We start from the raw sequence: 25,000 nt of genomic DNA, 5'->3' as shown, positions 1-25,000 counted from the left end.
ATTCCAGTATCTCAGGAGCTGCCCCAAAGAAGAGGGAGTTAAGCTATTCTCCAAAGTGCCGGGAGGCAGGACAAGAAGCAACAGATGGAAACTAACCAAAGAGAGAAGCAACCTAGACCACTGATGGCGAACCTTTTAGAGACCGAGTGCCCAAACTGCAACCTAAAACCCACTTATGCATCGTCGGGTGCCGGTGGGCGTGGCCCATTGGGTGGGTGTGGCCCGTTGGGTGGGCGTGGCTGCGGTGGTAACGGCAGACTGGGTGGGACTAAAAAGTTCAATCAATCAATTCCAACTTTGCAAGATCTTTTTTTTCCTACGAGAAGTTGAAATTGACTGATTGATTGAACCTTTTTTTTTTATACACAGTGGCGGAGGCCTAAAGCGAAAAGGTTTTATAAAACCCAGCTGAAGGCCTAGGACTGGGGCGACGGCGCGTGTGCCCATAGAGAGGGCTCTGAGTGCCGCCTCTGGTACCCGTGCCATAGGTTCACCACCACTGGGTTATAGGTTATGTATGACATTGGGGATCAATCCAGGGCAATTTGGTATGTCTAGTTTAATGAAGAGAAGGATGAGGGGGGGACATGATAGCAGTGTTCCAATATCTCAGGGGCTGCCCCAAAGAAGAGGGAGTCAAGCTATTCTCCAAAGCGCCTGAAGGCAGGACAAGAAGCAACGGGTGAAAACTAATCAAGGAGAGAAGCAACCTAGAACTAAGGAGTAATTTCCTGACAGTGAGAACAATTAACCAGTGGAACAACCTGCCTCCAGAAGCAGAGAATGCTCCAACACTGGAGGGTTTTAAGAAGAGACTGGACAGCCATTTGTCTGAAATGGTATAGGGTTTCCTGCCTGAGCAGGGGGTTGGACTAGATGACCTCCAAAGTCCCTTCCAACTTTATTATTATTATTATTATTATTATTATTATTATTATTATTATTATCGATCATCGCACAGTCAGCCAGATGTTCAGACTGGATTTGGCATTTTGTCTACCTATCGAGTCCTTACCCAGGACCTGGGATAGGAAGATGTGGATGTTTGATGGTATTACAGGTATCGTCGCAGGATGGAAGCAGTTCCTAGTAAGGCCGCCTTTTGCAATTGACGAATAGCGAATTTGTCAATGCCAATGGTGTTCAAGTGGTGCTCCAGTTGTTTTGGGATTGCACCCAAGGAGCCTATGACTATTGGTACTACCCTTGCTTGCTTTTGCACAGTCTTTCTATTTCTATTTGTAGGTCTTTGTATTTTGTTATCTTCTCCAGTTCTTTCTCTTCTATTCTGCTATCTCCAGGCACTGCCACGTCCACTATCCAGACTTTTGTGTCTTTCTTATCGACAATTGTTAAGTCTGGGTTGTTATGTTGCAGGTGCTTGTCTGTTTGAATTCTGAAGTCCCAGAGCAGTTTAATTTTATCATTTTCTATGACTTTCTCTATTTTATGATCCCACCAGTTTTTGCTTACAGGCAAATGATATTTTTTGCAGATCTTCCAATGCACCATTGTTGTACTTTGTCATGCCGCTGCTTGTAATCAGTTTGTGCAATCTTCTTGCAACAGCTTACCAAGTGGTCCACTGTTTCTTCAGCTTCTTTGCATAGGCGGCACTTACTGTCTGTTGCTGTCTTCTCAATTTTGACTTTGTATGCATTTGTCCTTAAGGCTTGGTCTTGTGCAGCCAATTATTATTATTATTATTATTATTATTATTATTATTATTATTATTACTACTACTACTACTACTACTACTACTACTACTACTACTACTACTATTATTATTATTACCTTTGGGACAATCATGACCAGGATGACTGAGAACCTCCATAGACCCTCCCGTTCATACTTTTCTTTTCTTTTCTTTTTTAAAAAAAGAGACTTTGTATACCTGGGCGATCACGGCTTCCACAGAGCCAAACCGTCGATAGAAAAGGTGGTCTGCTTGAAAATGAAGCAGGCAGGAAGTTTTCGAATAATTCAAACTCCTCCTGGGCCGATGAGGGTGATTGGCCTGTGGGGAAACCATGGAGCAGGTAGGCAAGGGAAGGAATCATTTATACCTGGAGCCAAAGAAGGTGAGGAGACGTATCAGAGGCTGAGTTACATAAGACCAGCCTCAAGGTAATCCTCGACTTACGACCACAACCAAGCCCCAAAATTTACGTTGCTACGTGAGACATTTGTTAACTGAGTTTTGCCCTCCTTTTACGGCCTCCCTTGCTGCCGTAGTTAAGCGAATCGCTGCCGTTGTGAAGCCAGTAACACGGTTGTTAAGTGAATCTGGCTTCCCCTCATTGACTTGGCTTGTCAGAAGGTCGTAAAAGGGGATCACGTGAACCCGGGACGCTGCAACCGTCATAAATATGAGTCCGTTGCCAAGCGTCTGAATTTTTATGCCATGACCGTAGGGGATGCTGCGACGGTCGTAAGTGTGGAAAAGGCTGATCAGTAACCTTTTCAGTCATGTTGTATCTAAATGCACTGTTGTAACTCGAGGACTACCTGTGTATGGTTAGCGATGGATGCTTTTTACCTTTGCTGTTAGCTGCCGCTGGAAATCTTGCAGTTGTTGGTGCAGTGTCTGAGCCAAGGATGCTGATTTGGAGTCGTGGAGAAGTTTATAATCTGCAAGATACATCATCTGTGTTCTGTCCTGGGGTTCTTTCTTTCTTTCTTTCTTTCTTTCTTTCTTTCTTTCTTTCTTTCTTTCTTTCTTTCTTTCTTTCCTTCCTTCCTTCTTTCTTTCTCTTTCTTTCTTTCTCTTTCTTTCTTTCTCTCTTTCTTTTTCTTTCTTTCTTTCCTTTCCTCCTTCCCTCTTCTTTTCTTCCTTCCTTCCTGCTTTTTATCTCCTCCCTCCCTCCTTCTTCCTTCCTCCCTGCTTTTCATCTCCTTCCTTCCTTCCTTCCTTCCTTCCTTCCTTCCTTCTTTCCTTCCTTCCTTCCTTCCTTCCTTCTTTTTTCTCTTTCTTTCTTTCTTTCTTTCTTTCTTTCTTTCTCTTTCTTTCTTTCTTTCTTTCTTTCTTTCTCTCTTTCTTTTTCTTTCTCTTTCTTTCTTTCTTTCCTTTCCTCCCTCCCTCTTCTTTTCTTCCTTCCTCCCTGCTTTTCATCTCCTTCCTCTCTCCCTCCCTCTTCTTCCTTCCTCCCTGCTTTTCATCTCCTTCCTTCCTCTAGTTCCCTTCCTTCTTTCCTCTTGTCCTCCCTTCGCTTTCATTTTTCCTTCCTTCCTTCTGTGGAAAACGAACATATTGGCTAGGCCCAGGTGAACTAAATCAGGCCTCGCCTCATGGAAAAAGTATTGAACCAAAGTCTGTGCTATGCTTAATTTTGCAATTTGCAGCTGTAGATTACTTAATATGATTTTGCTGAGCTTGCTTGTTTTAAATATATTTAGAACACAAAGACTGGAACTGTAAGAAACAGGGAACTGAAAGGAGCTGATGGATGCAGGTTCCAATGTGCACAAGTATGTGGTAAGTTATGTCAGAGTTCAGCAGAAAGTCAGCCTAAAGCAGGGGTGTCAAACTCAATTTCATTGAGGGCCGCATCAGCATTACGGTTGCCCTCTGTGTGTGTTTGTGTGTTTTTGTGTGTGTTTGTGTGTGTGTGTGTGTGTGTGTGTGTGTGTGGCCAGGGTGGGTGCGGCCTATTGGGTGGGCGTGGATGGAGAGGGTGTGGCCTACTGGGTGGGCATGGCCAGCTCTACATCGTTCGCGTCAAGGTTGCATGTGGGGGCCTGGGCAGGAGTGGGATAGATCTGAGGGTCTCTGGCAGAAGGGTGGGACCAGGGTAGAGCCCATCAAGCCGGATATGTGAAGTAGGCGAGGGCCATTAGCTGGCCACTTCCAAGCTATGGTGCATTTCTTCATTCCTCACAAAGGGTGACACCTCCCCAGCATGCACCCAGGGGATGGGGACGACGCGGCAAGGTCTGGTTCCTCACTGTTTCCAGACGGCCTTGTGGAGCTAAGACTGAATGTGTTTCAGCATAGATGGCCACAACAAAATCGTACCTTGGCTCACGGCCGGCCTGATTGTGATTGTGGGGTGCCTGTGGGGGCCTGGGCAGATCTATCCATCTGAGGGTCTCTGGCAGAAGGGGGTGGGACCGGGGCAAGTGCCAAGGCATGGTCCACTGGAGGATCCTCTCAGGCCATGTGGGGGGGGGGCTTATGGAGCTAAGACTGAATGTGTTTCAGCATAGATGGCCACAACAAAATCGTACCATGGCTCATGGCCGGCCTGATTGTGATTGTGGGGTGCCTGTGGGGGCCTGGGCAGATCTATCCATCTGGCAGAAGGGGGTGGGACCGGGGCAAGTGCCAAGGCATGGTCCACTGGAGGATCCTCTCAGGCCATGCGGGGGGGGGGGCTTATGGAGCTAAGACTGAATGCGTTTCAGCATAGATGGCCACCACAAAATTGTACATTGGCTCCCAGCTGGCCTGGGCCAGGGCCAAGGCAGAGGGGGCCGTTCCCTCACTGTTTCCAGAATGGCTTCGCGGACCACATGAAAACACTTCGCGGGCCGCATCTGGCCCCCGGGCCTTGTGTTTGACATGTCTGGCCTAAAGTGTAAGTTTGCTGATCATCTGTCTACGGTCTTAGGGTAAGAAAGGGTATAAAAAGTTGGGACTGGACCTGATTGATTTGCCATTGTCCTATAGCTGTCCTTGCTAGACCTGCTGTGTCACTGGACCGCATTGCAATGGATTTTTAACGTAAGTGATGTTTCTGTGTGTGTTCCAGATTATTGCTGAAACGAACCTCTAAATCTTAAAGTAAGAATGATTGTTTTGTGTTGCTGTCTCTTGTCTTTTTCATTGGGTTTTTCCATGACACTTCCTTCCTTCCTTCCTTCCTCTAGTTTCTTCCTACTTTCCTCTCTCCCTCCCTTTACTTTCATTTTTCCTTCCTTCCTTCCTTCCTTCCTTCCTTCCTTCCTTCCTTCCTTCCTTCCTTCCTCTAGTTTCTTCCTTCTTTCCTCTATCCCTCCCTTCACCATTATTTTTCCTTCCTTCCTTCCTTCCTTCCTTCCTTCCTTCCTTCCTTCCTTCCTTCCTTCCTTCCTTCCTTCCTTCCTTCCTTCCTTCCTCTAGTTTCTTCCTTCTTTCCTCTCTCCTTCCCTTCACTTTCATTTTTCCTTCCTTCCTTCCTTCCTTCCTTCCTTCCTTCCTTCCTTCCTTCCTCTAGTTTCTTCCTTCTTTCCTCTATCCCTCCCTTCACCGTCATTTTTCTTTCCTTCCTTCCTTCCTCTAGTTTCTTCCTTCTTTCCTCTCCCTCCCTTCACTCATTTTTCCTTCCTTCCTTCCTTCCTTCCTTCCTTCCTTCCTTCCTTCCTCTAGTTTCTTCCTTCTTTCCTCTCCTTCCCTTCACTTTCATTTTTCCTTCCTTCCTTCCTTCCTCTAGTTTCTTCCTTCTTTCCTCCTTTCCTTCACTTTCATTTTTCCTTCCTTTCTTCCTTCCTTCCTTCCTTCCTTCTATCCTTCCTCTAGTTTCTTCCTTCTTTCCTCTCTTTCACTCATTTTTCCTTCCTTTCCTTCATTCCTCTAGTTTCTTCCTTCTTTCCTCTCTCCTTCCCTTCACTTTCATTTTTCCTTCCTTCCTTCCTTCCTTCCTTCCTTCCTTCCTTCCTTCCTTCCTTCCTTCTATCCTTCCTCTAGTTTCTTCCTTCTTTCCTCTCTTTCACTCATTTTTCCTTCCTTTCCTTCATTCCTCTAGTTTCTTCCTTCTTTCCTCTCTCCTTCCCTTCACTTTCATTTTTCCTTCCTTTCTTCCATCCTTCCTTCCTTTAGTTTCTTCCTTCTTTCCTCTTTCACTTTCATTTTTCCTTCCTTCCTTCCTCTAGTTTCTTCCTTCATTCCTCTCTCCCTCCCTTTCACTTTCACTTTCATTTTTCCTTCCTTCCTTCCTTCCTTCCTTCCTTCCTTCCTTCCTTTCCTCCCTCCCTTCTTCCTTCCTTCTCGTTCTCATTTTTCATTCCTCCCTCTCTCTCCCTCCCTCCCTCCCTCCCTCCCAACTGAAGTCTTTATTTGCTAAAGATTTCACAAGGCTCCCCTTTCTGCCTTGTTAAAATTACAGTTTAATGGCCACTTTCGGAGGCCTTGAACCCTGGGGAGCATAGTTGGCGCAAGTGTTCCAGCTCCTGTTCCTCTCTTCTGTCGGAAAGGAAATGTCAACTCATTTGACCTGCTGAAGGAAACTGGTCCTTTGGGAGGGAACAGGGGGGGGGGCTTGACGCTTGCAGTGTTTGATGTTCTCACCTAGGTCTCTCTGGTGGTGGATCAGGGAATGGGTCTCGGGGGCCCCTTTGACCACAGCAGCAGATTCAATGTAATAGGTACCGTTCTGGGTCTGGACGAATCCCTCAAAGACACCGTGGATGATGGAGCCGTGGCAGAAAGAAGCTGCGTCTCCTGTCCAAAAGTCCAGTCAGATAAAGCTGAAGCAGAACCATCACACACCCAGGAAGCCAGAAAAGGGGTGCAGCTTTGCAGGAGCCTGCATAAACATGACCTGGGTTTCTCCAGCAGGGGAAGCTGCCCTGAGCCCTCTCAGCTGTGCAAATCCCCAACCCCATAAATTGGGTTTAAATCAACACGGAAACTCCATGACCAGGTGAGAACGACGCAGGCTTGCAAGGAAATTTTCAATACTTCTTTAAGGGCTCCTGGTAGAAGCTTTATTTAGAAAGGATTGGATGAACATGGGAAGGGGGAGGGGACAGGGGGAGAGGAGGGAAGGAAGGAAAGGGAAGAGAACGGAGGGGAGGGAGGAAGGAAGGAAGGAAGGAAGGAGGGAAGAAAGGAAGGGGAAGGGAGTGAGGGGGAGAGGAAGGTGGAGGGGAGGGCAGAAGGCAGGAGGGACGGAAGGGAAGGAAAGGAAAGAGAAGGGAAGGGAAGGAAAGGGAAGGAAAAAGAAGGGAGGGAAAGGAAAGGGAAGGAAAGGGAAGGAAAGGAAGGGGAAGGAAAGAGAAGGGAGGGGAAGGAAAGGGAAGGAAAGGAAGGGGAAGGAAAGAGAAGGGAATGGAAAGAAAGGAAGGGGAAGGGGAAGGAAAGAGAAGGAAAGGGAAGGAAAGGAAGGGGAAGGAAAGAGAAGGGAGGGGAAGGAAAGGGAAGGAAAGGAAGGGGAAGGAAAGAGAAGGGAATGGAAAGAAAGGAAGGGGAAGGGGAAGGGAAGGAAAGAGAAGGAAAGGAAGGGAAAGGAAAGGAAAGAGGAGGGAAAGGAAAGGGAAGGAAAGAGAAAGGAGGGGAAGGGAAGGGAAGGGAAGGGAAGAGAGCAAATGGATGAGGAGAGGGGAGGAAAGGAGAGTGATGGATATATAAATTCTGTGAATGAATAATAAAGGGAGAGAAGAAAGGACAGGATCTCTTCTCAAAAAGACTTCACCTTGTAGGGTGCCTGAATAAACGAAAGAGACATCGGCGGGTTCGGAGGTGTCGTTCATCACAATCTCAACATCCTCAACAAAAACACTCATGTCCCTCCAGAGATGCAACCTGAAGCTCCTGAAAAAGGGTTTATCACAGCACACCATTAAACAGTGGCTTGTATGATTTATTATCAAGATGACTAAGGCCCACGGATCCTATACGGCAGCAACCAAACCTTTGCAATGCGCGGAATTCCAACCACAGGGATCTCCGCTCTCCTCGCCTCACTTCCCGGTGCATCTTCTCCAAAGCTGCTCGGTCGTAAGAAAGACGCTCTGGAGACTTGACCAACGCTCGGCCGGGGCTGGCTTCACTTGCTTCGGCAGTAAGAGAAGCAGAGGGTTGGAAGGGCCCTTCCTTCCTTCCTTCCTTTCTCTAGTTTCTTTCCCTCCCTTTCTGCCTCCCTTTCGCTTTCATTTTTCTATCTTTCCTTCCTTCCTTCCTTCCTTCCTTCCTTCCTTCCTTCCTCCCTCCCTCCCTCTAGTTTCTCTTTCCTTCCTTCCTCCCCCCTCCCTCCCTCCCTCCCTCTAGTTTCTTTCCTTCTGCCTCCCTTTTGCTTTCATTTTTCTATCTTTCCTTCCTTCCTCCCTCCCTCCCTCTAGTTTCTTTCCTTCCCTCTTTCCCTCCCTTCGCTTTCATTTTTCCTTCCTTCCTTCCTTTCTCCCTCCTTCCCTTCCTCTAGTTTCTTTCTTTCTTTCCTTGTTTCCTTCCTCCCCCTCCCTCCCTCTCTCTAGTTTCTTTCCTTCCCTCTTTTCCTCCCTTTGCTTTCATTTTTCCTTCCTTCCTTCCCTCCTCTAGTTTTCTTCCTTCCTTCCCTCTCCCACCCTTCGCTTTAATCCTTCTCTTTCTTTCTTTCTCTTCCCTCCTTCCCTCCCTCCCTTCCTCTAGTTTCTTTCCTTTCCTCCCTCTCTTATTTTCATTTCATTTCTTTCTTTCTTTCCTTTCTTTCTTTCTTTTTCTCTTTCTTTCCTTCCTTCCTCTAGTTTCCTTCCTTCCCTCTCTCCCTTCGCTTTCATCTTTTTTCTTCTTTCTTTCTTTCTTTCTTTCTTTCTTTCTTTCTTTCTTTCTTTCTTTCTTTCTTTCTTTCTTTCCTTCCTTCCTTCCTCTAGTTTCTTTCCTTCCCTCTCTCCCGTCGCTTTCATCTTTTTTCTTTTTCTTTTCCTTTCTTCCTTCCTTCCTCCAGTTCTCTTCGTCCCTCCCTTTCCCTCTTTCCCTTCTTTTTTCTCTTCCTCCCTTTGTCTCTTTCTCCCTTCCTCCAATTTAGAGAGTCACCCATATCACATACTTCATACAGAGCCCGTTGAAACATTTCATATAGAGCCACTTTGGTTAGTTAGTGGATAAAGCCCCAAGCTAGAAAGTGGGAGACCCACCTTAGCCCTGAAAGTCAGAGGGGTGATTTTATAAGAATTTATAAATGTATAAGAATTAACCACACACACTCTGCAATGCCGGAAGCATGAAAAAAAAAAAAAATCTGAAGGAAGGTCGACAGTTTTGAGATTCCTCATTTTAACCTTGAAATCCCGCAACGGAACTCCATTTTACAGTTCCTGAATCTTGGCAAGATCTTCTAAATAACCTTAAAAGAAATCCTTAGAAACAAAATTTTGGTCAACAAGAACACAATTTCTAAAAGTCCTGGGCAGCTCCTAACACGAATCAGCACGTAACTTGGTCTCGGGCCCCAAATCATCAGAGCGAATTTTGCAGAGATCAAAGGAAGCTGTCTCTTTGCCAAAGAAAATATAAAAAAAACCCCTACCTGAACAAGTCATTTGGGAAAGAAGCAGGTTCCAGAAAGGTAAATTGAAGTACCAGAAAAAAATCATGGACTCTGAAGCTTTTTCCCCTCTCCTGCAAGTCAAAATCTGACCGATTCAGAGCTTCGTGGCTAAAGGCAAAAATAAACCAGAATACCTAGAGGGATCTTGCACAGGCTTGTTTGACGCTAATTGTGGCTGACTCGTTGGACGCCGACGGGCCCAGCTGCTGTATATCCCTGCCCACATACAGTAGGTTATATTACTATTCCTCCAACAATGCATTTTTCACATAAGCTGGACAATTTGTTTCAGATGCAGGAGGAGGAAGACTTTTGCAAAGTCTGGGCCAATGAAACTACTGCATAAATCAGGAGAATCCAATCTTGGCAGCTTGAAGACCTGCGGACTTCATCTCCCAGAATTCTCCAGCCAGCCGTGCTGGCTGGAGAATTCTGGGAGATGAAGTCCGCAGGTCTTCCAGCTGCCGAGTTGGACGCTCCTGGTATAAATCATTGCCTATTATTATCAAAGATTTGCAATGTGTTTAAGAAAGTTTATTCACTTAAATTTATGCACTAATAAGCTTTTTTTCCACTATTGGTGTTTGTGCCCCTTAAGCTAAACGAAGCCTGTTTATGGACAATCGTTATTTATTTTAAGTCTGTTTATCCATTCTTCCCTGCATCTTGCTCAGTTTGAGAGACTTTGATCTAGGCCATCGAATTAAAAGACACGTTGGCATAATGCACACCGTATTTTTAATTATTTTGTGAAGAATGTTCCGAATCCTCCTAGGTTCACCAAAAGTCCCTATAGCTCAGATTGTGCCAGCCAGGCCCCTCTTGTGGCTTAAGTCTTCCTTACCTGGTGGAGCACCTGGTGGTACCCTTTCCTTTGGCGTCGCTTGTTGGAAGCCGGCTGTGAAGCTCGCCTGTGGTGATTATGCGACTGGTACGCCGGTCCGGCCATTAGGTCTGAGGACTGGTTATATAGCTACTTTTTCCAACACTGTTGTTAAGTGAATCATCACTAAACAGAGTAGCTACTAACTGAGGACTAGGGGTATTATGAACTGGTAAATTATCTGCTTCTTCATTTCATATTATATTTACAGGTAGTCCTCGACTTACGACCACAATCGAGTCCAAAATGTACGTTGCTAAGAGAAGCATTTGTTAAGTGAGTTTTGCCCCATTTTATGACTTTTTTTGCTTCTGTTATTAAGCGAATCATTGCACTTGTTAAGTGAGTAACCCTGCTGTTAAGTCAATCTGGCTTCCCCCATTGACTTCGCTCGTCCGGAAGTCCCAAAAGGGGACTGCACAACCCGGGACACTACAACCGTCGTAAATATGAACCAGCTGGCACGTGTCTGAATTCGGGTCACGGGACCACGCAGATGCTGCAACGGCCACGTGAAAAACAGTCCTAAGTCACTTTTTTCAGTGCAGTTGTAACTTCGAAGAGTCATTAAACAAAACGGTTGTTAAGTCAAGGACTGCCCTGTTGTTCTTTCTGATTGTGGGGTGTTCTCCTTTGCCTGTTTAGATATTTGGCACCCACTAACTTAGTGGCTCCATTCTCTCACAAAATGACAGGTTTAAGGGCGGTCCTCGGGCTGGTGGGGTAGGAAAGACCGCCAGTGTGGAGAGATGGGATAATTGGGCCCTAGCATGCTGTATGAAGACAGGCGCAGGTCTTGTGGGATTTTCAGAGGCTGTGGATGGCCGTGAGCATCGGGGTGCTCTCATGTGGCCTCCAAAATCAAACAAGTGTTTTCTTGTGTGGTTTTTCAGGGCCGCAGTCTTTGAAAGCCATGGCACAAACAAGGGCCTCTTGTGACCCATAGCAGCCCCTGGATAGGCGAAGGGGCCTCTCAACAGAAAGAGAACACCCACTTGAAGGTAAATGGCACACAGGAGATCCCAAGGGCAGGGCTGGGCCAGGGGAAAAGTGTGCAGTGGTCTTAATAATAATAATGTTGGAAGGGACCCTGGAGGTAATCTAGTCCAACCCCCTGCAAGGCAGGAAACCATATACCATTTCGGACAAATGGCTGTCCAGTCTCTTCTTAGAAACCTCCAGTGTTGGAGCATTCACCGCTTCTGGAGGCAGGTTGTTCCACTGGTTAATTGTTCTCACTGTCAGGAAGTTTCTCCTTAGTTCCAGGTTGCTTCTCTCCTTGGTTAGTTTCCATTTGTTGCTTCTTGTCCTGCCCTCAGGTGCTTTGAAGAATAGCTTGATTCCCTCTTCTTTGGGGCAGCCCGAGATACTGGAAGACTGCTATCCTGTCCCCCCTGGTCCGTCTCTTCATTAAACTAGACATCCCCAATTCCAGCAACTGTTCCTTATATGTTTTAGCCTCCAGTCCCCTGATCATCTTTGTTGCTCTTCTCTGCACTCTTTCTAGAGTCTCAGCATCTTTTTTACATCGTGATGACCAAAACTGGATGCAGGATTCCAAGTGTGGCCTTACCAAGGCATTGTAAAGTGGTATTAACACTTCACGTGATCTTGATTCTATCCCTGTTAATGCAGCCTAGCACTGTGTTGGCCTTTTTGGCAGCTGCAGCACACGGCTGGCTCCTATCTAAGGGATCGTCCACTAGGTCTCCGAGATCCCTCTCACAGTTACTACTATTGAGCAAGGTACCCCCTATACTATACCTGTACATTTGGTTTTTCCTTTCATCTGTGCCCATATAATTTGCTCAATGATTGGATTTTCTTAGCTATGCTTATACTTTGTTGGATCCATCAAAGGGAACCACGACAGTAATCAACACCCCAATCAACAACTAAAAAGCTACACGTAACAGGCACCATATAAATGCCAGAGGGAAAACGTGAAAGCATGTGCTCTGCTAGAGAGAAGTTCCTGAGGATGGGCTCCAGTACGAGTCCAAAAAGCTTGGAAGACTAAATCTCTGGTCCTGGGGACCAACCAGGATTGGATCCTGTAACGTTATCCGGGGACACGTAGATTTGTCTTCATTTGTGAGAATGTTTTTAAGATCGTTTTTTTATGTGTGCGAGACATGTCAGTGGAATGAAGTTAGGCATTTTCTAAATTTTTGACTCTTGCCATCGTTGGCCTAGCGCAGTGGTGGCGAACTTAGGGCACGGGTGCCAGAGGTGGCACTCGGAGCCCTCTGTGGGCACACGTGCTGTTGCCCCACCCTTGCCTCCCCCCGTGACCCCCTCCTCTCCAGCAGCCTCCCTTAAGGAGTCACCCCTGAGCGTGGCCCACACAAAGCAGCGCAGCCAAGGACATCGCAACCAGGCAGCGTTGACAAGACTCTGCCCTCACAGCCCATCATGCAGTTGATGCTGCAGGGCGCAGAGGGTGTGGCCGCCATAGTGCTGCTGCGCTGACTGGGTGATCTGCGGCGGGCCCTGGAGGCCGTGAGTGGTCCTGTGGGCAGGTGGGGCGGGGAATAGGGGGGCAGAGCGGGGCAGGGCAGGGGGTGGGGCAGAGGCAGGGCCACTTTTTGGACACTCGGTCTCTAAAAGTTTTGCCATCACTGGCCTAGTGCCTTCAGCTGAAAGAGCTCCATTCGGCTGCATAGAGAAGGGCAAAATGAACGATTGACTCATAGAACACGAGGGACGTGAGGAGCACAAATTTGGCTCAACCTGCAAAGCAAGCAATCTTTGCATTCAAGCTTCATCACTTAAGCCTGTCCCTGTGTTAGTAGGTTGGCTTATGCCAGGGGTAGGCAACCTTGGCTCTTTTATGACTGGTGGACTTCAACTCCCAGAATTCCTGAGCCAGCATGGCTCAGCTTGGAAACCTCTCCCTGTCCCCTCAGCATGGCTGGCTCAGGAATTCTGGCAGTTGAAGTCCACGAGTCATAAAAGGGCCAAGGTTGCCTAACACTGGCTTAAACAATACAGAAGCGTGGACTCCAAAACTACCTCAGTAATGACACACCAGGGGTATCCAATCCTGGCTACTTTTAAGATTTGTGGACTTCAACTCCCATGGCTGGCTAGGGGATTCTGGGAATTAAAGTCCACAGGTCTTAAGGTGGCCAAGATTGGACATCCCTGTTCTACACAAACAGCAACAGCACTTAGACTGATATACCGCTTCACAGTGCTTTACAGCCGTCTCTTAAGTATATCGCCCCCAACAATTTGGGGTCCTCATTTTACCGACCTCAGAAGGACGGGAGGCTGAGTCAACCTTGAGCTAGTCATGATTGGACTGTTGGCAGGGAGCAGTCAGCCTGCAATACTGCATTCTAAGCACTGCGCCACCAGGGCTCTTGAGATGGAAAGATGATGGATAGATAGATGGATGGACGGATAGAGAGATAACTGTAGGGATGGATGGATGGATGATAGATACTGTAGAGATAGACAGACAGATAGATGATAGTTAGCAATAGCCCTTAGACCAGTGGTTCTCAACCTGTGGATCGGGACCCAATTTGGGGTCGAACGACCATTTCACGGGGGTTGCCAAACAATGCAGTCCGCCATTTTTTCCCCCTTTTCCTTAGCTGTGCTACTCCCTTTTATTCTATTGGCTTTTGAAAGCCAATAGAATAGACTTTCTTGAATAGAGTCTAATTCTATTGGCTTTCAAAAGCCAATAGGAATTGTCCAGGCTGTCTCTGCCCTGCTGAGCCTGCCAAAAGTCCCATTCTGCAAACGGTGCTGCACCAGTTGAGTAGTCCTCGACTTACGACCGGTGGAGTAGTCCTCGACTTATGACCGGTTGGGGATCGCGGCATTAAAAAGGTTGAGAACCACTGCCTTAGACTTATATACCGCTTCACAGTGCTTTACAGCTCTCTCTAAGCATATCACCCCCAACAATCTGGGGTCCTCATTTTACTGACCTCGAAAGGATGGGAAGCTGAATCAACCTTCAGCCAGTCAGGATTGAACGGCTGACAGGGAGTAGTCAGCCTGCGATACTGCATTCTAAGCACTGCGCCACCAGGGCTCTTGAGATAGAAAGATAGATAAAGACAGAGACAGACAATGATAGATATTGTAGACAGTAGATAGACAATGATAGATATTGTAGATAGACGATAAAGACAGACAGACAATGATAGATATTGTAGATAGACCATAGATAGATGATATATATAGGTGACAGATAGCCATGCTGGTAGCAATAGCACTTAAACTTATATACCGCTTCACAGTGCTTTATATTCCTCTCCAAGCGGTTTACAGAGTCAGCCTGTTGCCTCCCCAATAATCTAGGTCAAGGGTAGGCAACCTTGGCCCTTTTATGACTTGTGGACTTCAACTCCCAGAATTCCTGAGCCAGCCATGCTGAGGGGAAAGGGAGAGGATTCCAAGCTGAGCCATGCTGGCTCAGGAATTCTGGGAGTTGAAGTCCACAAGTCATAAAAGAGCCAAGGTTAACTACCCCTGACCTAGGTCCTCTATTTATTGACCTTGGAAGAATGGAAGGCTGAGTCAACCTTGACACAGTCAGGCTGGAACTCCTGACTGTTGGCAGAGTTAGCCTGCAATTTAGGGCAGACCGCTTCTCAAAGACCCCCTCAGAGCCAGTATCCGAGTAATTGTAACATTGTACTTTTTTCCCCCCTTTTATTTATAGAAAATGGAATGCCTCGTAAAAGAAACACGTTTGCTTTGAAAGGATGAGCGTGTGCGGCAGCACCTACAGAAACACATTACCCCCCCCCCCCAAAAAAAATTATGAATGGCTTCACATACTGAGCTTAAGGAAGTGAAACGATGAAGGTTAACTTAAAGGTCACATTCAGTGGCACACACTGAGTCGTAGTGTCGAGCATCTTCGTCCCTAGTCTTGGTTGCCATTTGTACAGTTAAAAACAATAAAAACATTCAATACTGATGGCTGAACCGGGGGTCGTTGGGCCGGTTCGCCCTCTCTTGTCCTGCAAAGCCCTCTCCCTGGACAGTCTGTTCCTGCGGGCCGCCTGGGATGAATCCTCCTTGCCTGGAAGAGAGAAAGAGGGAGGGGGAGACCACCATGAGGAAGGGAGGACAGACGGAAGGCAAGGCGCCCTGCTCCCATCCCCAGCTGCGCTCCACGCTCCTTCCTCTTTTAAAAGGAATTGCCCCGGTTGCCGCGCTGCGTTGTTTAGATCAGGCGGACTTTCCTGCGCCAGAGTTTCCCAACCTTGGCCACCTTCACAGCCAGGAGACGTGGACTTTTAATTCCCAGGAAGGATGTGTGAACTCCCAGAATTCCCCAGCTGGCGTGCGTGACTTCAACGTCCCAGAATTCCCTAGCTAGCATCCTTGCTTGGGGAATTCTGGGAGATGAACATCATTTGGTTCCGAAGTTGAGAAATGCTGGGTTAGGCAGTCTTTCCCTTCCCGTCAAGGAAAGGCAAGGATAAAATGAAAGTAATCCAGGAGCCGAAAGGTTGAATTGGAGGGGGAAAACATGCATCTAAAACCCAGAAACGGGTCCCACTGGATCCTCTTAAGAGAGAGCTGCTAGATAATGCAACACAACCCCCCCCCTCCCTCCAAACGCAGTACTGGGAGAGGAAGTGGCAGTTTGGGAAGCAGAGGGGGAAACAAGAGCTGCATAAACAGCATCTAGGTTTGCTATGAGGTCAAATGCATAATGAGAAAAGGTTAACCTTACTCTGAATTCAGAAGGCTGAAGGCTTCTTACCCAGACATTCCACCTCGCGGCATTACGTGGCCACGCCGTTCCCTGCCCCCACCTAGGAAAGAGGGGAGTAATTCACACATGCAGGCCTGAACTGCTCTGAAATGGTCACCTTTCCTCCCCACAGGACATGAAAAGGAACTCTTGGGAGGAGAGCAGTCCTGAAACTGTGAGGTCTTCGGTGCTCTCCGAGATGGGTTGGTTTTTTCTGCAGACATTTCATGACCCAACTAGGTAACATTGTCAGTGCTAGTAGGGGGGGTGAGATTTGCGGAGAGGAAGAGGAAGGTGGGGGCCCTCTGGGCTTGGCTGTGTTTCATGACCTTACCAGGTAACATCATCAGCACCAGAAGGCAGTGGGGTTTGGTTTCTGTTTATATATATAGGGCTTTGCCTTGTCGGTGTTGTTTTCTTCTTGGTAAGTTCCTTAATTAGGTTGCTGCTTATTATTGGACTCTTTGTCTGAGTTGATAGTGGCAAGTCTTATAACAGGGGTGTCAAACTCAATTTCACTGAGGGCCACATCAGCATTACAGTTGCCCTCAGGGGGGGTGGGTGGCCAGGGGGGTGTGTGGCCTACTGGATGGGCGTGGATAGAGTGGGTGTGGCCTATTGGATGGGCATGGCCAGCTCTACATCGTTCGCATCAAGGAGGCTTGTGGGGGCCTGTGCAGAAGTGGGACAGATCTGAGGGTCTCTGGCAGAAGGGGGTGGGACCGGGGCAAGCACCAAGGCATGGTCCATTTCTTCATTCCTCACAAAGGGTGACACCTCCCCGGCATGCACCCAGGGGCCGGGGACAATGCGGCAGGGGCTGGTTCCTCGCTGTTTCTGGACGGCCTTGTGGGGCTAAGACTGAAAGCGTTTCAGAATAGATGGCCACCACAAAATTGTACATTGGCTCCCGTCCGGCCTGGACTAGGGCCAAGGCAGCAGGGGCTGTTCCCTCACTGTTTTCAGGATGGCTTCGCGGGCCACATGAAACCGCTTTGCGGGCCGCATCTGGCCCCCGGGCCTTGTGTTTGTCATGTCTGCTTTACATAAACAGACAGCAAATCCCACACTGCCTTCCAGCACTGATGATGTTATCTATCATCTATCTATCTATCTATCTATCTATCTATCTATCTATCTATCTATCTATCTATCTATCTATCTATCTATCTATCTATCTATCTATCATACATACATACCGACAGATAGATAGATAGATATAGACATTTCTTTCCCTGGCTTTTCTGTTCCACACAGGATAGGATCTTAAGTTAGACCTGAAGGCCCAACCTTGCCTACAACTTACCCCCAATGCTTAAACAACTGGAGCTTTAACAAAGGAAAACTATTGGGCTAGAAAGACGAATTAGAGAGAAAGGAATGTGATATGTAATTTTGAATATATATTAGCAAGAAGAGGGCTACTGAGTGTTTAATTAACATATTGTTTATGATAATTAACTATTATCTATTACTGTTTGTTAAACACATGAACCCAGTCCCAGACTTTATGCGGTTTGCTAAATATTGAGAATGTTATTTGGAAAAACCCCAACCCCAACCGTAATCTTAATCCTAACCCTAACCTAAATCCCAACCCTGACCCCACCTTATTCCTAACCCCATAAAAACTAATAAAATCTATACAAACAACAACAACAAAGGAAAACTATCATTGTGAAGGGAAAAAATAAATTACCTCGCCATCGCTCATGATCACGTCCTGGTGGGCCCCCATCATCGTTGCCTGGCCAGGAGCGATCGGGGTGGCCTTCAAATTTTCTAACGTGATCCCCCCATTCACGTCCATCTCTGAAAGGCAAGGAGATTGTCATGGATCCAGCGGTAGTTTCCCCCCCCCAAAAAAAACAGATATAATCCTGAAAGTTCTCAGGTGCACGAGGTCATAAAAACTACCCACAGAAAGGAAAGCTCATAAAATGTTTTAACGGGTTTTAAAAATACTTTTCTAAAAAAAGACACTGGTTAAGAGTCATAGTGCTTTGTCTGCTCGTATGAACCGTACTGGTAGCCCAATAGGAATCCCACGGGACATTTATATCAGCTAATGTTACTGTTATCAAAACATTTTGTTTGGATGGGCCAAGCTTTTTTTCCACTGTTAGGATTGCTAAACGCTAAAGAAACAGCCATCTTCTCTGCACCATTCTGAGTTTACCAATGTAAAAAAAAAAGTGTTTTTTTTTTTAAGAAGGCTGTCCAGAGAGGTTAATTTGAGTTGAAATCTCTGAAGTTCCCATGATTTATTAAGCCCAGGGGTCTTCAAACTGGGCCCTTTTATGACTTGTAAACTTCAACTCCCAGAATTCTTCAACCAGGAGAAATTCTGGGAGTTGAAGTCCACAAGTCATAAAAAGGCCTCGTTTGAAGACCCCGGTATTAGCCCATGGTGAAGCCAGTACTGACTCTTGCCTTCTGGTTAAGATCTGGTTCTCCCAACCGGCGGGGGGGGGGGGAAGGGAGCATCTAAGTGTGTTATGCCATCTCTGGAGAGGTTGGTGGGTTAAAGGCATTTCCTTGGACTTTTAACTCAGCAAACGTTCTTTTTAACCTCTGTTTTAACTTGGTTTTGTTTTGAATTACGGCCTTTATGTGACTTTACTGTTTCATTTGCAAACTCGCCCAGAGTGAAGGAAATACGCTGGGTGGCACAGAAATTGGATTAATAAATAAACCAACTAGCTAGATCAGGGCTTTTCAACCTTTTCACCCATTGTACCACTTTTAGGATATGGCAATATCCGAGTACCACCAGTCGCCTAGCAAGGTGTCAAAAACTTGATAACAAAAAAAAAAGTGATAAGGCAGTCCTCGACTTACAACAGTTCGCTTAATGACTGTTCGAAGTTACAATGGCACTGAAAAAAGTGCCCCCCAAGCCACAGCCAAGCAAGACACCTGCCTGCCCACCCAGCAGCGCTCTTCCTCCTGTTTTCATTGTTGTGAGCATTTCTGTTGGGAATTGGCAGCGGGGATGGGGTGGGGGGGTTGGTATTTGGTGTTTATTCCCCCCATCTGCCGGGTGGTTGCAGCAGGTTTTGGTCACTTCACATGACCCTGGGACACTGTGACCGTCATAAATATGAATCAGTTGCCAAGCATCTGAATGTAAATCACAAGACCCTGGAGATGCTGCAACATTCCAGCTGATCGGCGCTTCTTCTGGGCTCAGCAGAAATGCCAGGATCAGCGACGAGCCTCAGCTGGAGCCTGGCGCTGATCCTGGTGCTTCCGCTGAGTCCTGACAGCCCCGAAGCGCCAATTAGCTGGAAAGCGGCACTGATCCTGGCGCTTCCGTTGAGCCCTGACAGCCCTGCAGCTCCAGCTGTCTCTCACTCAGTCTTGTGCGGTGCTGCCATCGGTTCAGCTCATTCCCCTCCCCTGCTACCACTTTTCTAGGATGGTCGCGTACCACCTGCCAGGTGCCAATGTACCACAGGGGTTACCCGTACCACTGGTTGAAAAGCCCTGAGCTAGAGGAAGTGTTACTTCATGTCCACTTGCTTAGCAAGGGTTTGAAGTTACGACGGACCCTCAAACAACTCTTTATGACCAGTTTTGGAATTTCCAGGGCTGCCTACAATTCTACGGTCACGTGACGGCATTTTGGGCACTTGGGAACTAACTCGCCTTTTATCCCCGGCTGCAGTATTCTTCAGTCACGTGATAGCGATTTACAATGCTTCTGGCCTTTTCAGACAAGACATGCCCATAGGAATACATTGATTCATTTACTCACGCCTATGGTGCTTATGCCTGGGTCCTTGGAGTTTGGGCCTAGTAGGTCCTACCTGGGTGCTTGGCAATCTAGTTTCACTGACGCCTGGTTGCCAAGCGCCCCACTATCGCCATTGGCTAACTATCCTTTTGGATTCCCAGCAAGGCAATGGGGAAGCTGGCCGGGAAGGTTGTAAGTCGCTGGGGTAAGTCTCCTCCACTCTCCCCCAGGCCCTGTGCATTTATGTCCCGCTGTGGCTGCCACAAAGAAGGGGGTGGGTGTCAAGCTATTCTCCAAAGCGCCTGAAGGTAGGACAAGAAGCAACGGATGGAAACTAATCAGGGAGAGAAGCAACCTAGAACAGTGGTGGCGAACCTATGGCACGCGTGCCAGAGGCGGCACTCGGAGCCCTCTCCTCCCCCCGCGACCCCCTCTTCACCAGCAGCCCCCCTGGAGGAGAGTTGCCCCCGAGCGTGGCCCATGCAGAGCAGCGCAGCCAAGGACATGGCAGCCAGGCAAGTGTAGACAAGACTCTGCCCTCACGCCCCATTGCACACAGTTGATGCTGCAGGGCGCGGGGAGAGGGCGTGGCCGCCATGGCGCCGCTGGGCTGCCTGGGTGATCTGCGGTGGGGCCTGGGGGCGGTGAGTGGCCCTGCAGGTGGGGTGGGGCTGGATCGGGGGCGGGGCCAGTTTTTGGGCACTTTGTCTCTAAAAGGTTTGCCATCACTGACCTAGAACTAAGGAGAAACTTCCTGACAGTTAGAACAATTAACCAGTGGAACAACCTGCCTCCAGAAGCGGTGAATGCTCCAACACTGGAAGTTTTTAAGTAGCAGTCTGGACAGCCATTTGTCCAGAAGAGTATAGGGCAGGGGTAGGCAACCTCGGCTCTTTTATGACTCATGGACTTCAACTGGGAATTCTGGGAGTTGAAGTCCATGAGTCATAAAAGAGCCGAGGTTGCCTACCCCTGGTATAGGGTTTCCTACTTGGGCAGAGGGTTGGTCTAGAAGACCTCCAAGGTCCCTTCCAACTGTTATTCTGATAAACCCTCACCCAGCCTACCCAACCCATGCAGCACACTCTTAGGCACCCCCCTTACTAAACCACATGGCACATCTTCAACCCCCCCCCCCCAAAGCAGCCATTTAACTCAACTGCAAGCCTGGGATTTGCAGCTTCTTGCCAGCTTCCCCACTGACTTTAGCTGTGGGGAAGCTGGCAGGAAGTCGCCAAATCTAATGATCGACGGATTCAATTAACCACGGCAATCAAGAGGGCAGGGATTGCCACCGCTGAACGACACAGTTGCACTTTGTGACCAGGTCACTGAAGTGATGAGGGAAATTCTGGTCTCGGTGGCTGTCATTAAATCAAGGACTCGCTGCACCCATGTTCTGTTTGTATTTAACTGGTTTCTGGACTCAACGCCATTTGAAGGTGATCACCGATGGAAGCCACTCACCGGGACGGGGGAGGTATTCGGCGCCCCTCGTTCATGCGCCGGTCCGACCCGTAGCTGCCCCAACCTTCTCTGGAGTGGCGGTCTGGGTCTCTGTGGCGTTCCTCTGCATAGTGCTGAAAGAGGAGAAGGAGACAAGAACAATTATACAACTGGCGTATGAAGGAGTGCTACGTGGGGTGCAGGCAAAGATTTCCGAAGCTATGCAGCAGGTTCCCTAATACAGGGGTCTTCAAACATGGCCACTTTTAAGACTTGTGGACTTCAACTCCCAGAATTCCTCAGCCAGTCCACAAGTCTTAAAGTGGCCAAGTTTGAAGACCCCCTGCCCTAGTACAAGGGAAAATCAAAGGTAGGGCAGGGACACAAAGGCTGCAGTAGGCATTTCAACGAGTTTTTGTTTTGTCTGGTGGCTCATCTGCCCGAAAAGAAACACCAGATGCTCACAAGCAACTGAACTAAAGAAACAGCTCGAGGCATTGGGACTTTTAAAAGTCTGCTTTCAAGAGCTGCAAAGCACTGCCTTCTCAAAAGTGCTCCGGAGTGTTAAGGGATTCTGGAACCAGATACTTATGTTGGTCCAGAAAATTTTGAAAATGTCTATAGAATTGAAACCTGAAGCTTCTGTTTTAGGAATGGCAGATAACACAGAATTATAGGGCTCAGAGACCTTTTAAACAAACCCCCTGCTCAAGGCAGGAGACCGTATACCAGGGGCAGGCAACCTGGGCTCTTTTATGACTCGTGGACTTCAACTCCCCGAATTCCTGAGCCAGCATGGCTCAGCTTGGAAACCTCTCCGTGTCCCCTCAGCAATTCTGGGAGTTGAGGTCCACAAGTCATAAAAGAGCCAAGGTTGCCTATCCCTGGTATACAATCTCCTGCTTTATACCATCCCAAAATAATATATACCATCCCCTGCCTTATAGCATCCCAAAATAACAGTCGGAAGGGACCTTGGAGGTCTTCTAGTCCAACCCCCCCCCCCGCTCAAGCAGAAAATGCTATATTATTTCAGACAAATGGCTGTCCAATCTCTTCTTAAAAACCTCTAGTGTTAGAGGACCCAACTTCTGGAGGCAAGTTGTTCCACTGATTGTTCTCACTCTCAAGCTTTCCTCCTTTCAAATGCACAACGAACACGGCTCACCTGCCTTTCTCGGTCTCCCATCATCCCCCGGGACCCTTCTCTCCTGGGGAAATAAAATAGTCATATCAGATTTTTGCTCTGGATTGATCCCCAACATCATACATAACCTATAACTCAGTGGTGGCAAACCTATGGCACGGGTGCCAGAGGCGGCACTAAGAGCCTTCTCTGTGAGCACGCGCAACGTCGCCCCAGTCCTAGGCCTTCAGCTGAGTTTTATAAAACCTTCTAGCTTTGGGCCTCCGCCGCTATGTGGGAAAAAAAAAAAATTCAATCCATCAGTCAATTTCAACTCGCAGAAAAAAAAAAGATCTTGCAAAGTTGGAATTGATTGATTGAACTTTTTAGTCCCACCCAGTCTGCCGTTACCACCGCAGCCACACCCACCCAATGGGCCACACCCACCCGGCACCCGACGATGCATAAGTGGTTTTGGGGTTGCAGTTTGGGCATTCGGTCTCTAAAAGGTTCGCCATCACTGACCTATGATGTACTAATTGCTCAAGGCTGGCTCTCAAAGAACTTCTTCAGGTACTTCTTGACTTACAGAACCATTCCATTTAACGACTGTTCGAAGTTACACCGGCACTGAAAAAGGTGACTTATGACCGGTCCTTGCACTTAAGCATCTGTTGCAGTGTCCCTAAGGTCACATGATCAAAATTGGGATGCTTGGCAGCCAGCACGTGCTTACAAATGGTTGCAGCATCCTGGAGCCATGTGATTGACACTTGCAACTTTCTCACCTGGCTTCTGACAAGCAAAGTCCATGGGGGAAGCCGTTATGTGCTTAACAGTTACACAACTGGCTTAACAACTCCACTGATTCGTTTAACAACCGTGGCAAAAAGATTGTAAAACCAGGCATGACTCACTTAACAAACTCCTTGCTTAGCAATGGAAATTCTGGTCCCAATGTTCAAATATTCGAAGCAGAGTTACGGTGAGAAATAGTTTTTTCTAAAAATTGTGCTGAATAGGAATCCCTTGTAAAAATTGTGCTGAATAGGAATCCCTTGTAGAGAAAAAAAATGGTCTAAATTTTGAAATTGGCATCATGTACCTTTTGCGGGGGTCAATAGTCACTTGGAATCGTCACAGAGTGAGGACTACCTGCGATCCACTTTTGGGCAAGTACACTTGGGAGTTGAATGAAGAACTTCCCCGACAGGAAAACAAAACGTTCCGTTCCCCGGCTTACCTGTCCAGAGGATGGCCCTGGTACCGCCCACGCTCCCTGTGATCGAAGTCATGGAACCGATCCTGGCGGCCGAAATCAGAACGGTGACGATCGTCCATTGCCATCCGCTTGGCTTCTGGCCAGTAAGGATCATCCCTCCTGCAAGCGAGGAGGTCAAGAGATCAGCCTTAAAAAAAAAAAAAACCCTTCCCCCCCGCCCCCAGATCTCCTAAGTTGCTGGCAGATCCAATCTAAGGGAATGAAACCTGATTTGCAATAAAGGAGAAATATTTGTAGCTCAGGGTTGAAATGGAGGGTCCTTGGTGCTCTCTGAGCTGGGTGGTTTCCTTGCAGACATTTCAGTACTCAAACTAGGTAATATCGGTGCTAGAAGGGAGGGAGGATTGCAGAGTGGAGGAGGAAGACTGTGGGGTCTTGAGTACTCTCTGAGCTTGCTTGTTTTCTTGCAGAGGTTTCATGACCCAATTAGGGAACATCACCAGGACCAGGAAAGAGCAAACTCCACATTCCCTTCTAGTAACGATGACGTTCCCTAGTTGGGTCATGAAACGTCTGCAAGAAAACAACCAAGTTCAAAGAGCACCAAGGACCCCACAGTCCTCCTCCACCTCCTTCCTTCTAGCACTGATGATGTTACCTAGTTGGGTCATGAAACATCTGCAAGAAAACAACCAAGTTCAGAGAGCGCCAAGGACTTCAGAGTCCTCCTCCTCTCTACAATTCCCAACCCCTTTCATGAGCCACCTGATGTTACCCAGGTAGCTCATGAAACATCTGCAAGGAAACCACCAAGCTCAGAGGGCACCAAGGGCCCCTCAACTGACCCACAGTTGCAAATGTGACCCTTACCTCCCATCCATGTCATACGGCCTCCGCAGGGCCACGCGCCTCTCCTGGTCGTAGCGCAGCTGCTCGTGCTGCCGCCGCAATTCCTCTCTCTCCCGCTGGATCCGTTCCTGCTCGCGTCTCCGCTCGTGCTCGATGTACATCCGCTCTCGCTCCAGCCGCTCCCGCTCCATCCGCTCCCGCTCCAGGCGCGCCCGTTCAAACTCCAGCTTCTCGCGGGTGATCTCCAACCTCTTCCGCTCCTCCTGCTCCCAGAGGGATTGCAGGCGCAAGCGCTGTCTTTCTCGACGATCGCCGGTGCTGTAAGGGAGAGAGAAGGGATGGCTGGCTCTGGTCGGCAGGCTGTCTCTGCCTTCGGGCTCCTGCTGTCGTGCTTCCCATGGAAGGAAGGAATGAGCAAGCCTGGCCCTCTTTGGGCTGGTTTGCTTAGACCAGGGATAGGCAACCTTGACTCTTTTATAACTGGTGGACTTCAACTCCCAGAATTCCTGAGCCATCATGGCTCAGCTTGGAAACCTCTCCCTTTCCCCTCAGCGTGGCTGGCTCAGGAATTCTGGGAGTTGAAGTCCACGAGTCATAAAAGAGCCAAGGTTGCCTAGCCCTGGCTTAGATGCTGAACTGGCTGGGGAGAAAGAAATGTCACCTCCACCCTCACAAGGGTGGTATAACGGTGAAGGTGCTGGATTCAGTTCTGGTCCCACGTTAGGCATGAAAGCCAGCTGGGTGATGCTGGGCCAATCACCAGGAGAGAGTGAGTTCTAG

At 48.0% G+C, this 25,000-nt stretch overlaps 2 protein-coding genes across 7 annotated transcripts in view; both read right to left on the bottom strand.

Annotated features, from left to right (window-relative positions):
• Positions 1–9,541, bottom strand: part of LOC120297076 (disintegrin and metalloproteinase domain-containing protein 10-like) — a 34,390-nt gene extending 24,849 nt beyond the window's left edge. For all 3 annotated transcript variants that reach the window (XM_039319308.1, XM_039319309.1, XM_039319310.1), the window contains exons 1-6: positions 9,201–9,541; positions 7,611–7,752; positions 7,392–7,510; positions 6,266–6,418; positions 2,540–2,631; positions 1,895–2,017 (exon numbers count right to left, since the gene is read on the bottom strand). In XM_039319308.1, the coding sequence (XP_039175242.1) occupies positions 1,895–2,017; positions 2,540–2,631; positions 6,266–6,418; positions 7,392–7,510; positions 7,611–7,752; positions 9,201–9,267 (696 nt within the window). In that variant the 5' untranslated portion in view covers positions 9,268–9,541. The remainder of the gene's footprint in view (positions 1–1,894; positions 2,018–2,539; positions 2,632–6,265; positions 6,419–7,391; positions 7,511–7,610; positions 7,753–9,200) is intronic.
• A 5,487-nt stretch (positions 9,542–15,028) lies between these two features.
• LOC120297067 (scaffold attachment factor B1-like) overlaps positions 15,029–25,000 on the bottom strand; it is a 38,960-nt gene continuing 28,988 nt past the window's right edge. For 3 of the 4 annotated variants that reach the window (XM_039319287.1, XM_039319289.1, XM_039319286.1), the window contains 7 exons: positions 24,242–24,538; positions 23,393–23,530; positions 22,192–22,234; positions 21,045–21,157; positions 17,538–17,650; positions 15,848–15,899; positions 15,029–15,157 (listed from right to left, as the gene is read on the bottom strand). In XM_039319287.1, coding sequence (XP_039175221.1) covers positions 15,043–15,157; positions 15,848–15,899; positions 17,538–17,650; positions 21,045–21,157; positions 22,192–22,234; positions 23,393–23,530; positions 24,242–24,538 — 871 coding nt within the window. In that variant the 3' untranslated portion in view covers positions 15,029–15,042. Of the gene's footprint in view, positions 15,158–15,817; positions 15,900–17,537; positions 17,651–21,044; positions 21,158–22,191; positions 22,235–23,392; positions 23,531–24,241; positions 24,539–25,000 lie in introns of all 4 variants that reach the window. The other variant, XM_039319288.1, reaches the window with a different exon arrangement.

This window comes from Crotalus tigris, unplaced genomic scaffold (genome assembly GCF_016545835.1).
Source record: "Crotalus tigris isolate CLP2741 ecotype Arizona unplaced genomic scaffold, ASM1654583v1 scf7180000022970.308977840:1548163, whole genome shotgun sequence".
In the NCBI taxonomy this organism is placed as follows: Eukaryota; Metazoa; Chordata; class Lepidosauria; order Squamata; family Viperidae; genus Crotalus; species Crotalus tigris.
The sequence above is the reverse complement of the archived record's forward strand: the minus strand, read 5'-3'. Positions and strand labels throughout refer to the sequence as shown.